General features: G+C 33.8%; 1 protein-coding gene across 1 annotated transcript; it reads right to left on the bottom strand.

Moving 5' to 3' along the window:
- Positions 1 to 4,139: 4,139 nt before the first annotated feature.
- LOC114330673 (uncharacterized) lies at positions 4,140 to 14,553 on the bottom strand. Its single transcript, XM_028280080.2, has 3 exons — positions 14,111 to 14,553; positions 11,244 to 11,398; positions 4,140 to 6,796 (listed from the first exon to the last, which is right to left on the bottom strand). The coding sequence occupies exons 1-3, from the start codon at positions 14,467 to 14,469 to the stop codon at positions 6,594 to 6,596; spliced, it is 717 nt and encodes a 238-aa protein (XP_028135881.2). The 5' UTR covers positions 14,470 to 14,553; the 3' UTR covers positions 4,140 to 6,593.

The following is a 14,553-nucleotide window of genomic DNA, read 5'->3' as shown; positions in this document are numbered from 1 at the left end:
GTATTAAATCAAGGATCTGATTTAATGCTCGATATAACAAAATCAGAGATCAAAGAGGCTCTGAAGAAAATGAAAATTCTTCGAACCCCAGGCGAAGATGGAATAGTATCAGAAGCACTAAAAATTGGAGAATATGTACTAAACTTTCGTGCATAGAAATCGGCCCACTTAAAAATTTGGTCATTTTTGATGTCTCATATTTCCTAAACCTGTTGGCCGATTTAAGTGATTTTTTGAACATGTTATAGCGTGATTCTTTAACAATACCACTGTAATAATATTGTTGCTAAACAGGTAAATTTTCATTGTATACCGGGTGTACCAATCAAACTGTGTTTTTTTCTCAAAGTTCGCATCACCCTGTGGAATATTTAACATTTATAAAATACTGAGAACCAAACTATAGCCTCAGGCTTAATTAATATTTCTTAATATTCTGTTTTTTAATCGTTCGTTTATGTTGGATAATAAAAAAGTTAGATACTTTAATTAGACATGTTCTTCATCAATACACGGTGTTTCTAAATAAGTGCGACAAACTTTAAGGAATAATTCTGTATGAAAAAATAATGACAGTTGGCTTTATAAACGTATGTCCGCAAATGTTTCGTTTCCAAGATACGGGATGTTGAATTTTTTCTTACAAACTGACGATTTATTTTATTGCTTTAAAACCGGTTAAGATATGCCAATGCTATTTGGTTTGTTTTAAGACATAGTTATTGCACATCTTTTGACATACCATTAAGAATTTAATATTCACCATTAGCGCGCATACGTGTGTGTAATATGACCGATCATATTACCCGTATGCAAGCTAATGGTGAATATAAAATTCTTAATTTTATGTCAAAAATCCGCAATAACTCTTAAAACCAAACAACATTTTCCAGCAAAATTTCAATTGGTTGAATGGTTTTAAAACAATAAATAAATCGTTAGTTTGTAAGAAAAAATTCAACATCTCGGAAACGAAACATTTGCGGACATACGTTTATAAAGCCAACTCTCATTATTTTTTCATGCAGCATTACCCCTTAAGTTTGTCGCACTTATTTAAAAACACCGTGTATTGATGAAGAACATGTCGCACCTCCGCTAAAAAAGAGTTACAACTCAAAAAACGTTGTTTTGAGAAAATCGATGTTTAAGATTTTAGTTCAGTTGAACATCTATTTGTCAGTTCCATGACTAAATGCAAGCTCATATATTATTTTATTGTAAATGGGAATATATTAGCTCAGTGTTATTGGTGCATTATTTTTCTCAGAAAATTAAATTTTTGCAGTTCTTAGTGAAAAAATAGAAACATGCCGATATTGTGACACTTTTTTAGAACAAGATATTATCATCTTAAAAATCCAAATAATATTCCAAAAATAAAAAAATAGTTAATATAATTAACTATTATAAATAGTAGTATAAATTAGTAGTTAAATATAAGTATATTCCAAAAAATATACTTACATATTCAAAAAAAAACTGGCTAAACTCAAAATGTAACACTACTCCGCACTACCCAAAAGTACTTTCCTCGTTTATAACTTCGAAAAGAACAGTATTTTACTTATTGCAATAATCAGATATAACTAATAATTCACAAAAAAACTGTCACAATTCTAAATGTGACTCTTTTCAGGATTAAGCACTACGTGTCAACTGTTATAAAGTCAAAGGTGACACTGTACAGGAATGCATGCTGAGCTAACCTGTAAAAAACAAAAGTGTCACATCGCCATCTCGCGGTAAATAGTTCAAATATAAGAGTGACGCTTTTATGGAAGAAAGTATGACTTATTTTAATACTTGTAGCATGTTCATCTCAATAATGGCGATTTTTGAGTTGTGACTCTTTTTTAGCGGAGGTGCGATGTCTAGTTGTTGAAGTATCTAACTTTTTTATTATCCAACATAAACGAATGAATCAAAAAGCAGAATGTTAAGAAAACCTGATGCTATAGTTGGTTTTAATTTTAGTATTTTATAAATGCTAGAATATTCCAGAGAGTGATGCAAACTTTGAGAAAAAAACACAGTTTGATTGGGACACCCGGTATACAATGAAAATTTACCTGTTTAGCAACAATATTATTGCAGTGGTATTGCTAAAGAATCAGGCTATAACATGTTAAAAAAATCACTTAAATCGGCCAAAAGGTTATATGAGAGGAAATAGGAGACCTCAGAAATGACCAAATTTTTAAGTGGGCCGATTTCTATGCACGTAAGTTTATGTAATTGAAAAAATGAAACTATGTACTTTTCAATATCTGCCTTCACAACGCCAATATTCCAACAGACTGGAACAACGCTACTATGATTCTTTTACACAAAGCAGAAGACAAAGCCAATTTAGAGAATTACAGACCGATTAGCCTCCTCAGCCATTTATATTCATTCGAACTATTTTTGGTCCCAGAATATGTAATTTAATTTATGACCTGTATTTTTGTTACACCCTGTATAAGTTATTTACGCGAATAATAGTTAAGAGAATGGAAAGAAAGTTAGAGACTTATCAACCAAGAGAACAGGCAGGATTCCGAAAAAGTTACGGAACAAATGACCATCTACAAAGTATAAAAACCCTAATAGAGAAAGTAGTGGAATACAATAAACCTCTAGTTCTGGTTTTTATCGCTTTTCACAAAGCCTTTGACACAGTTGAGCTTAGCAAAATTGTACAGGCGCTTCAAGAATGCAGGTTAGATTATAGGTATACAAAATTATTATACAAAATATACTTACATACAACAACCACTGTCACATTATATAATAACAGTAATCGCATAAAAATGGAACGGGGGTGTTAGACAAAGAGACCCAATGTCACCTAAACTTTTTAATACAGTCTTAGAACATGCTTTCAAGAGTTTGGATTGGATGACAAAGGGAATAAAAATAGATGGAGAATACCTAAACAACTTACGTTTCGCCGTTGATATAGTAGCTGAGGATCTAGGTATGGCAAGAGAGATGGTACGCAGTAACTAGTGGCTACAGAAAATGTAAGTTTAAATATAAACATCTCGAAATCAAAAATAATGACAAATTTGGCACCCAATCAGAACATCAGTATTGGTGGGAAAGAAATAGAACTCGTAGATAGGTAGATATAAATACCTGGGACATGAAACTACGATTGGCAGGGATAACCAGACTCATGAACTGAAGAGAAGAATCGGTCTTGGGTGGGCAGCATTTGGAAAACTGAGAGGAACTTTTAAAAGTGAGTTGCCCACATGCCTAAAGAGAAAGGTATTTGATCAGTGCATCCTCCCAGTCTTGAAGTACGGATCAGAAACACTTACCTTAACTAAAGCCTCGACTACCAAACTAAGAGTCACGCAGAGAAGCATGGAGCGGTCAATGTTAGGAATAACTCTGCGAGACAAAATCAAAAACGAAGAAATCAGGAGAAGAACAAAGGTCACTGACGTCAACGAAAGTATAGCCAGGTTGAAGTGGAGATGGGCAGGAGACATAGCCAGAATGACAGATAGGCAATGGACAAAGAGGTTATTAGAATGGAAGACAAGAGAAGCGTCGGTCGACCGTCTACAAGATGGCCTAACGACTTAAGAAAGCTAAATAAAAACTAGATGAGAGCGGCGCATGATAGATGGGGTTGGAAACGAGGGGCGGAGGATTATGTTCAGCAGTGGACTTTTAAGGCTGGATGATGATTTCCCTTTTGACATTGGTGACACTCTAAATATTGTTTCAAACATAGAAGTCTTAAACAGCGTAGGTCAACGCGAAGGTGACTTGACGAAGATGGTAAAAAAGAGAAAACTTGAATATCTAGGATATATAATGAGAAGTAGTAGATTATACTGCAGTTAATACTCGTTAACATACAGTATAGTAGGATGAAATATTCATATGACTCTAAACCTTCGTCAATGGACCCCTTATCAGTAGATGAATTGTTACATGCCGCGCAAGATCGAAAACGAAATCCACGCGTAAAATTTGAACACGTTACTCAAAGAAGAAGTACTCCATCTACTCTGAATTCAACTCACGTCAGGTACGATTCACCTAGCATGGTTTTTAGATTTCCACTCTCACATACAAAAAAGCTTCTAGTTAGGTACAACACATACAAGAGGACTGGTAAATAAAAAAAACAAGAATACTTGTTTATTTTTTTATTAAAGGTATCAAATATGTATCATATGTCTTTAATCAACTATAGTATTTTTAATGTCGTTTTATGATATCATATAGCATACAAAAGAAACTTTGAAAATATAAAACGTATCATTACCTAACACAAGCAGGGCCACCGAGAGGGATGACCGGGCCCCGGTAAAAAGTGAAGGGCGGGCCCCTTGCAAAAAGTAAAGAGCGAAAAAAATTGTTTAATTTTTATAGAAATCAAATTAGTAATAATAAATAATAAGAAACATTTCAAATATAAATTTGATTAAATTTTTATTATATCTATTGTTTATAATAGTGAAAATATTTATACTAAAGGTGCTTTTTGAGTTTTCTGATTGGCAAAAATAAAATGTCTCTAATTTTTGAAAAATCGCATGTTTTTGCCAAATCATTCTCAATTCACAAAGTTGATAGGCAGCTAACCGATCCTGTTTCATTGTAGATCATTACCTCACAGAATTTTTTATGCGGAAAAGAAAACTAAATGATCTTTCTGCTTCTCTGTGACTGTCACCGGTAATGTGCAAAATATTCTTAACGCAATAACGATTCAAATTTGAGATATTTTAATTTTATTAAGCAAATATTTTGGAGAAAGTTGAGAATCACCAATATTACTTATCCTTGTATATCGCTCTCAAATGAAAAATTTCATTTATCAATTCTTCACTGATGTCTTCTTTATAAAACTTGCGCAATACATACATATATCAATCTTTTCTTAATATTGTCGTCATCTTCATCTCGGAATATCCATAAAATGTTAAATAGCGAATGAATTTTATTTTCCTCATTAAATCTTCTGGTTAAATTGCTTATTATATAACAATATTAAATATTTCCCAGCGAAATATTGCGCCGGGCTCAAAATTATCAGTCGCATCACTACTAGGCCCAGGAAAATCATCAAAAATCTCACAAGCTCTTTGAGCCGTTTTTCTTTATTTGATGTAGAATAGAATAGAATAGAAATATGCTTTATTGTCACTGAAAATTATATAATTTTATGGACGAAGCTTAACATAGAGTCAGAGTCATGTAAATTCTGGATTTATTCCATAATTGCTGGTAACTAATTTAGATTCTTCTGATTTTTTGTAAATCTTCTAGGAGCCCTGATATATTTTTAATCTCCATATCCATACCATAGTTTTATCTGACTGCACTTTAGTATTTGACTCCTGTGATTTATTGCTGTGAAAATTTTAAACAAAATCGATTAAAGGTCATATAGCCGAGTATTAATTAAACACATTATGGGCATAAAGTGAAGAGCAAAAAAAAACGGGAAAAATGACGTCTTTGGTCTGGTCGACGCCGGGCCCCTTACATTATTGCCGGGCCCCGGTAAAATGTACCGGCTGTACCGCCCTCTCGGCGGCCCTGAACACAAGGTGAAAAATATCAAGAGTAAACAATTATTAATACAAATACATCAGTTAATAACTAATATCTGTAATTTTCGGAATTTCACCAGCTTTTAATTTAATAATATTTTCATTTTTTCTCTTTGATTTGTGAATATCCCATTTATGTTTTTTGTTGTTGTTTTCTTTCTTATTTCCTTTTTTTGTTGGTCACCTCTAGAAAGTCCCTGTCCATAATCTATCCAGACTGAGCAACGGCGCCTTCGACCTTTTTGTGATTGTGTATCGGTTTTCTAAAATGAATTCTTCGAAATTTAGATCATTAGGTATGGTACAATAGAGAGGTCTTTGATTAGTTGCTTCTATCACGAAATTTCAACAAATCAAAGAATAAAAATCAAGAAGATAAAAGGAATAAAATAAATAAATAAAATCTCTAACGCGAGAATTTCATTGCCACCGTTGCATTTGGTTGTCTTTTTAAAGACAGATCACATGCTATGATTTTTTGTGGCGAATATTCGTGAGTTGGGATTGATTTCATGTAATCGAATGAACTATCTTTTAGTAAAGTCGTCCTAGGAACGAAACTCATCAATATTGGCAATATCATTTTAAAGTCGTCTACTTTAAAATGTATAATACGTGTCTGAATTGCCGATATAAATGAGTCAGATTAAATAAATTATTAGAAGAATTTTTTACTAAGCAACAACATTTTTGTTTATTTAGTATTATTTTTATTAGGCCCTAACTCGTAAAATAAGATAAAAAGAGATAGGACCCAACACCTCGTGTGAAGTGAAGATCAAAATACGGGATAAAAATGGTAGTAAAATGTACGCAGTTTATTGGGTATGCCCAAAGGATAGCGGCGAAGAGATTATAGTACCAGATAATTATATAGAAATCGTCGAGATTTGCATTTTTCTACATTATTGATACTGTTATCTGAAGTTTTGACTATTAAAAATACTATAATTATTTCGCTTTCTTCAACTATCTTAAATCAAATCTTCGGAACATTTTCTTTCGGATTTTTCCTCGTGAACCATACTATTTCTTTTTCGATTTCGAGCCGCCCTTCTTGGGGGACTTGGATTTTCCTCCTTTTTTCGATTTACTCTTCGATCGCGACCTTCGTTTGATTTTCCTCTTGGGTACGGCTCCAGAACTTGGAGAAAGGGTCTTCTCTGAAGTTTTGGGAACCTCTGGCATTCTGGCAAAGGAATCATAGCCACCGGCGGAACAACTTCTACCTAAAAGAGAATGTAAATGATCAAAGGTTGTTTGTTTAAAGTTTTTATTCAATAAATAGTGTTAATGTATAGAAATCGAGGAAACGGAGATAAAACTTGACGATGAGAAACAATAAGGCAAGCCGCACACCAAAGAAACATGAAACGAAAAACATGAAACATGAAATATGAAACATGTTTCATGACAATAAAACACTGCTACAACAAATCTCAAAGTCCGCCTACCAATGAAACAAGTGTGATTCATGCTCATGACACATTTTTGTTTTCGGAGAGTTTCATAAATGGCCGGACGTATATTAGTCCTGTCGCCAGGGGGGTACAACGGCCTCCTTTATTCAGATGGACTTACCCAAGTTTTTTTTATGTATCTTGGACCGTAGAACACGAATTTTTTGGGTAACAGTTGATCCGGATGTCGATAAGATTGTTATAAACAAAGAAGTTGAGGAATTACATAACAGCGATTTCTCGCAAAACAAAACATTTTTTTGTATTTGTTGGGCCATTCTAACCAAAAAGCGTCCCTACAACTTTTTTCGTAGGAAGCATAGTTCACGAGATAAACGCGGTTGAACTTTCAAAAAATCGAAAAATTGCAATTTTTGAACCCGAATAACTTTTGATTAAAAAATAAAATAGCAATTCTGCTTACCGCATTTGAAAGTTCAAGTCAAATTCTATCGGTTTTGAATATTTACATTGCTAAAAATTTATTTTTGCACGATTGATCATTTTTGACTGTTTACCGTGACAGATTTTACGTCAGTAGGTGACATTTACTAGCAACTCGACGGTAAGTAATCCAACTCGACGATAAGTAATTCACTTACCGTCGAGTTAAAAAATCTCTTAATTTTAATTTATTTTTTGAAAGAATAAAGAAAACTAACGAATTATTTATTAATATTGAAACTTATGGTACAATTTGTTAATTTTTCTCTTCAAATACGCGATCAAAGTTTGTTGAAAACTTGGAAATATCAATGCCATCATAAAGAAAAACGGTGGATTTAATCATTGAATATTCTGCCCAGAGGCTTCCAGGAGCTTTCAACTGCATATGTCTTTGAACGAAATATGCCAATAAAGTCTTTTCTTCGATTCTTAAATTCTTGCCTTCGCACCATTTTTTAAAACTTTGGTAGGTATTTTGATAACGGATTTTGGATTTTTCGGGAATAATTGCGGAACACCCTTCTTCCCAAGCCCGTTCAATTTCTTCAAATTCACTTTCGCTCATATTTTAATTTATAATAATCAAAATTGTACTAAACTAAATAAAAACTCAATTCTCCATTGTTGTTATGCACTCTAGTTACTACCTAACAACCAAAGTATCTATCTTGATAAAATGAATGAAACTAGTCAATATGACGAAAATGTTTAATTTTATAATTTATAATGGTATCAATCGTGCAAAAAATGTTATAAGCATGTCGAACGTTAAGGGTAACCGATCTCAGACAATAATTGGAGTCGTCGCCCCGCTCCTCCTCCAAACAATTGTCTTCGATCGGTATAAAACCCTTACCGTTCTCCATACTTAATATACTATTTTTTATTGTTAAAAAAAGCTATAAACACATAGTGTTTCCCGTGCCTAATACATGCGTTTTAATGGATGCTACGTAAAAATCGCCTCGCTTGCACTTGTACCTACTCTACCTACTCGTTCGATTTTAAATGAGAAATCATTGAAAACATCACTCAAGCACTAGGTGTTTATAGCTTTGTTTAACAATAAAATAATACATTTTTGGCAATGCAAATAACTAAAACCGATATAATTTGACTTGAACTTTTTTAGTGTCCGCAGTCATATAAATCCAAACAAACAACAAAACAACGACTTGAACTTTCAAATGCGGTAAGCAGAATTGCTATTTTATTTTTTAATCAAAAGTTATTCGGGTTCAAAATTTGCAATTTTTTAATTTTTTGAAAGTTCAACCGCGTTTATCTCGAAAACTATGCATCCTACGAAAAAATTTGTAGGAACATTTTTTGGTTAGAATGGCCCAAAAAATACAAAAAAATGTTTTGTTTTGCGAAAAATGGCTGGTAAGTAATTCCGTAAGTTCTTTGTTTATAACAATCTTATCGACATCCGGATCAACTGTTACCCAAAAAATTCGTGGTCTACGGGTGAAAATACATAAAAATACTTGGGTAAGACCATCTGAATACAGGAGGCCGTTGTACCCCCCTGGCGACAGGACTATATTTGTTTAGCAGTGTTTTATTTCCATGAAACGTAATTTACGTTTTCATGTTTCTTTGATGTGCGGCCGGCCTGCCTTAGAAAACCAAAGTGGTGTCAATTCGAAAAAACCAGAATGTACCTCAACCTTGCACAATAAACGGGAACATTTTAGAACAGGTCAATAAATTTAAGTACCTGGGGGATGGATCGATAGCAGCCTTAAACTCTGAGGTAGAAATAAGACTGAGAATTAAACAGCCCAGAAAATCTTTCGAAAAAATCAAAAAACTGCTTTGCGATTATAGAATAAAACTCGAAATTCGACTACGTTTATCAAAATGCTACGTCTGGTCGACTTTTCTCTATGTAGTTGAAACGTGGACCCTTAAAACAGCAACTGTAAATAAATTGGAAGCCTTTGAAATGTGTATCTACCAAAGAATCCTCAAAATTTCATGGGCATCGCGTACCTCAAACGAAGAAGTGCTGCATAGAATAGGCAAGGAAAGAAAACTTTTCAACACAGTGAAACTTAGAACAACGTCATACCTAGGCCACATACTTAGAAACAATAAGTACCAATAAAATTACTCCATTAAAATGTTACATTTTTTAAGCCATACCTTGAATTTGTTAGAGGAGTCAATTTTATTTCTTTAATGTGTAGGGGGGATCAGTAGAAGCTTAAGTTCAAGTTTTTGGGGTCGCCACTCTTGTCCCCCAGCCGCCATCTTGGAAATGGGGTGCAAAGGGGTTTCGCGCTATATCTCGTAAACTACCAACCCTACGGAAAATCTAATTAAACTTAAAATGTAGCAAATTAAATTTTCTACAATTTTGTTTATATTACTTTTTATCATCAAAATTCTTAAGAAGAGTAAAAAACGAATTTTTGATATAAAAATCATAAAGTATGATCAAAATTAGCTATTCACCACACCGTGTTTAGGATCTCGAGATACAGGCGTTTTTTAGGGTGTGCCGCTTGTCTATGAAGTAACATAACTTTTTTCCTATTGTATATTTTGACTTAAAATTTTCCCAAAAACTTCTTCATGCATTATATTTTATTGTTGTGTTGGTTAAAATGATAAACTAAAGAATTTGTCACTCAACTTTTTTAAGTAAACATGAAACTAACGAAATATGATGACAAAATGTTTAAAAATTAATAACTCATTTTTTAATGTGTTTAAACATTTTGGACAAATTCCATTATATTTACATACTTCAAAGATGACACAGTAACATTTTCAAAGGGAAATATTTACAGCGACCAAGGATACAGCGAGGTAAATTTGAAAAATCATCAAAACCGATTTTTGACATTTTTGTATAAAATTTGATTTTTGAACATGTTCCACCAAATCTAGATAAAAATAAACTTCATATTCGGATTCAGCGACCTCGAAAACATAAAAATAGACTAAAATTGGTCATTCACCTTAAATTTGATTTTCGCGGTCGGCATAACGATTGCTGCCGCTCGACTAATATTATAGATAGAAAAGTATTTTTTTTATTGTATTCCTATGAGAATTCGAGAATCTGGTCAAGATTGGAGCGCTGTAAAACCTAGATAATAAATAAAATTAAACGCCTTTATAGTGAAAATTGTTCATTGAAAAATCCTCTACAAAATCGCTATGATGTTATTTTATTGTGAAATGAACGGAAAAAAGTTATAACCTCCAAAAGGAAACTTCTTACAAAATTTTCTCTTATTTTTGTGTATAACTTTTTTTTTGTCACTTGACGATAAAAAGTAATAGATATAAAATTGTAGAAAATTTAATTTGCTACATTTTATGTTTAATGAAATTTTCTGTAGGATTGCTAGTTTAGGAGATACAGCGCGAAAGCCCTTTACACCCCTTTTTGCAATATGGCGGCCGAGGGACAAGGGTGGCGACCCCAAAAACTTGAACTTAAGCTTCTACTGAAGCCCCCTACACATTAAAAAAATAAAATTGACTCCTCTAAGAAATGTAACCTAAATGTAACATTTTAATGGACTAAATACGCTCAACTAATAGTGCCCTAATAGTGAAAGGAAAGATCGAGGGAAAGAGAGTACTAGGAAGGAAAAGACTATCGTGGCTCAGAAATATCCGACAATGGACAGGGCTAAATTTTGAACAGCTAATAAGAACAGCTGAAGAGAGAGAAGAGTTTGCAATTGTAGTAGCCAACCTCCATTGAGGAGAGGGCACTTTGAGAAGAAGATTACAATTAACTTACCGTTACAAAAATCTTCTCCACATTCGGTGCAAGATACTACTCTCATTTCCACAACACCTGACTTATTCTTGCTCTTTCGAATTTGTGGATCTAACTGTAATTGTCTCCGTTCTTGAGCTCTGCTTTTGTTTTGGAGCTTACCAACTTCAATTAACCTAAAAAAATTAAGACAGCGTTTTTAATGGGATACCTAGACCAAAAAGATGATCAATGTTTTCTATGTCGGGCTACTTCCAAATAACAATAAATAGATAACCTAAGTCTGGTACAATTTTTGGAATACCTATGTAATACTGTGAGATGTGCATGTTTCTCAAAAGATCTAGAACAAGATTTCTATGGATTACAAAAAAAACGTGAGATCTAGAAGAGGCAAGAGATAAGAAATGAGAGAAATTGTAGAAGTTAACACTTTAATAGATTACTTGAACAGACTTTACTCAGAAGAGCAATCGACAAGAGCAAAACCAGAAACACTAGAAAATACAACTAATAAACAAACCAGAATAAGCACAGTGGAAATGGAGGAAGTACAAAGAAAATTAAAAAACAGAACAGCTGTAGGAATGAGCGGAATAGCAAATAAGCTATTAAAATATTGTGGAACAATAATGACATCAATTAGCAAAGCTCATTAAAAGCAAAGCTCGTTTAAAGGCGACAAAAAAACAGGACAACTATATTGGCATCAGTCTATTAAACACCACGATGAAGCTAACGACAACAATTTTAGCCACATTAATTAGTGAGATAATCACTTCAGGATGAACAAAAAGGCTTTCGAAATGGAATATCGTCTACAGACGCAGTATTTGTTATAAGACAAATAATGGAAAATATAAAAGGCACTAGAATAGAATCGATCAGCATTCCTTTACTTGATTGACTTTAAAAAATCCTTTCGTTTTCCACCTTTTATACAATAGACGAATTCCATTAGATATCATTAAAACGATCGAAGATATGTACAAGGACAGCTATACTATTAGACATCCTCAAGAGTAAAATGCTAAATTATTTGAAAAGATAGACGTTCTACCAATGTGTGCTTTCAATAATGATTCACGGTGCCGAAATACTTTCGTTAATCTAGTAGACAAGGCGAAATCGGCGGGTTCGTTGAAAAAAATATTCCCATGAGATTTTTTTGCATAATCATATTCGTTGGACATCCCAGAATAAGGTTCAAAAAGTCGCCCACGTGAAAAGTGGTCCAAATTTTTTTTAATTTTTTTTTAAATAAAATTGCAAAAATCAATGTTTTTGGCCCGGACACATTTTTTTGTACCATTCTGGACAAAAAAGGTCTCTTATAATTTTTCTCTAAAGTTGCTCGTTTTCGAGTTATAAGCAATTTAAAATTGAAAAAAAAACTAAAAATTGCGATTTTTAAGGCTTAATAACTTGGTTAAAAGCTATTATTATGAAAGTCAGAAAGTGATCAAATAAAAGTTTACAGCTCGCCCTATAAGATCCTGAAGAAATTTTTGTCATTATTTTATCACTAAACTGTTATTTTTATGTAAAAATAATGAGCGCCATGCACGTATTAGGCGGCCGGAAATGATAAGTGCGAGAGAGATGCCATTCCGGCAGTCAATGGTTTACTCGCACTCACATTTACAGCCGCGTCAATACGATCTTACGGCTCATTATTAATAATTAAAAATAACAGCTGAAAGCCCATTCATTTTACAGATTCCCAACTGTAAACAAACGCGCATGGAAGCTACACAGGGTCGTCCTGAAGTGTATCTTAAAAACCAACACGCTACCTACAATTTGAATTTGCAGACTGACCAGTTTGGACCTGTAAAATGAGAATCCACCTCGTTTAGGGCAATAAATTACATTTGCCTCGTTTAGGGCAATAAATTACATTTAACAGCCTCTTGACGAATGAGACGGCGAATAGTAACACGTGCGTTTGTTTATAGTTGGGAATTTGCTATTTGAATGTGGTTTAGTAATAAATTAATGACACAAATTTCTTCAGGATCGTGTAGTGGAGCCTTTAATCTTTGATTTGGTCACTTTCTGAATTTCATAATATTAATTTTTAGAGATAGTGCAAACACTCCTGACCATGGAGCTGCGCGAAGGCGGAGTCAAAATGTCAAAATTCACGGAAAGACAGAAAGGTTCTATTGTAGATACAGTGCGTTTCGCATGGAAGTGGGGACTAAACCAAATTTCGTCTACTGCGCTGTGGTCAGGAGTGTTTGCACTATCTCTAACAGAGTTATTAAGCCTTAAAAATCGCCATTTTTCGTTTGTTTTTTCAATTTTAAATTGCTTATAACTCGAAAACGGGCAACTTTAGAGAAAAATTATAAGAGACCTTTTTTGTCCAGAATGGTCCAAAAAACCTAAAAAAATATGTCCGGGCAAAAAATATTGATTTTTTGCAATTTGAATAAAAAAAATTGAAAAAAAAAATTTGGACCACTTTTCACGTGGGCGACTTCTTGAACCTTATTCTGGGATGTCTTACGAATATGATTATGCAAAAAAACCTCATGGGAATATTTTTTCTAACGAGCCCGCCGTTTTAGCCTTGTCTATAGGCTAAAGCAACCAAAATTAGAGTGGTCATGGTGGTTGAAATGAAATTGGGCGGGCCATATGTGGCCAGAATAAATGACTGGTGGTGGACACAAAAAATTACAGTGTGGAGACAACAAGCAGACAGAAGAAGCAGAGGTAGACCACCTACACGATGTACAGAGAATGTCAAAAGAATCGCTGAAAAAGGGCTGTACGAAGCTCAAACCGACAGAACTGGAAGACATTTAGGGAGGCTTATAATCAATTTTGGAGAAGGCTGGATGATGATTAATATATTTGGAAAATACGAAGAAACTTACCTAGAAAAGTAATTTTCCTCAACCTTGCTCTTCGGCCGAAGATCCGTCAGCATCTTCCAATCAATCGAAACAGCAGCCAAATCCTCTAACTTCAAACCACTCATCTCCACAGGCAACGGATCCATGAAAGCATACTTCTCCTTCTTGGGACGGGCTTCATGTCTACCCGGCTTAAACTTGAAATTCTTCTCTTTGATTTTAATAGACTCTGGAGGAACTTTCTCTGGTCTAATTTTGAAGTCGGGCACCTTTTCTAGTAATCTTCGGAAATCTTCTTTTGAATTAACCACCGTTTTGGACATGTCTAGTATAGGTGCTGTCTCCTTCTTCTTGCCCAGGAAGTCGTCGAGTTTTGCCATGTTTGTAGTTTACCAAGGTCTTCGACAAAAACAGAAATTTAAGAGAGTATTACTTTTAGTTTTGAAGGGATCTACGCTTTCGAT

Source organism: Diabrotica virgifera, chromosome 9, assembly GCF_917563875.1.
Source record: "Diabrotica virgifera virgifera chromosome 9, PGI_DIABVI_V3a".
Classification (NCBI taxonomy): Eukaryota; Metazoa; Arthropoda; class Insecta; order Coleoptera; family Chrysomelidae; genus Diabrotica; species Diabrotica virgifera.
This window is presented reverse-complemented; position numbering and strand designations above follow the sequence as displayed.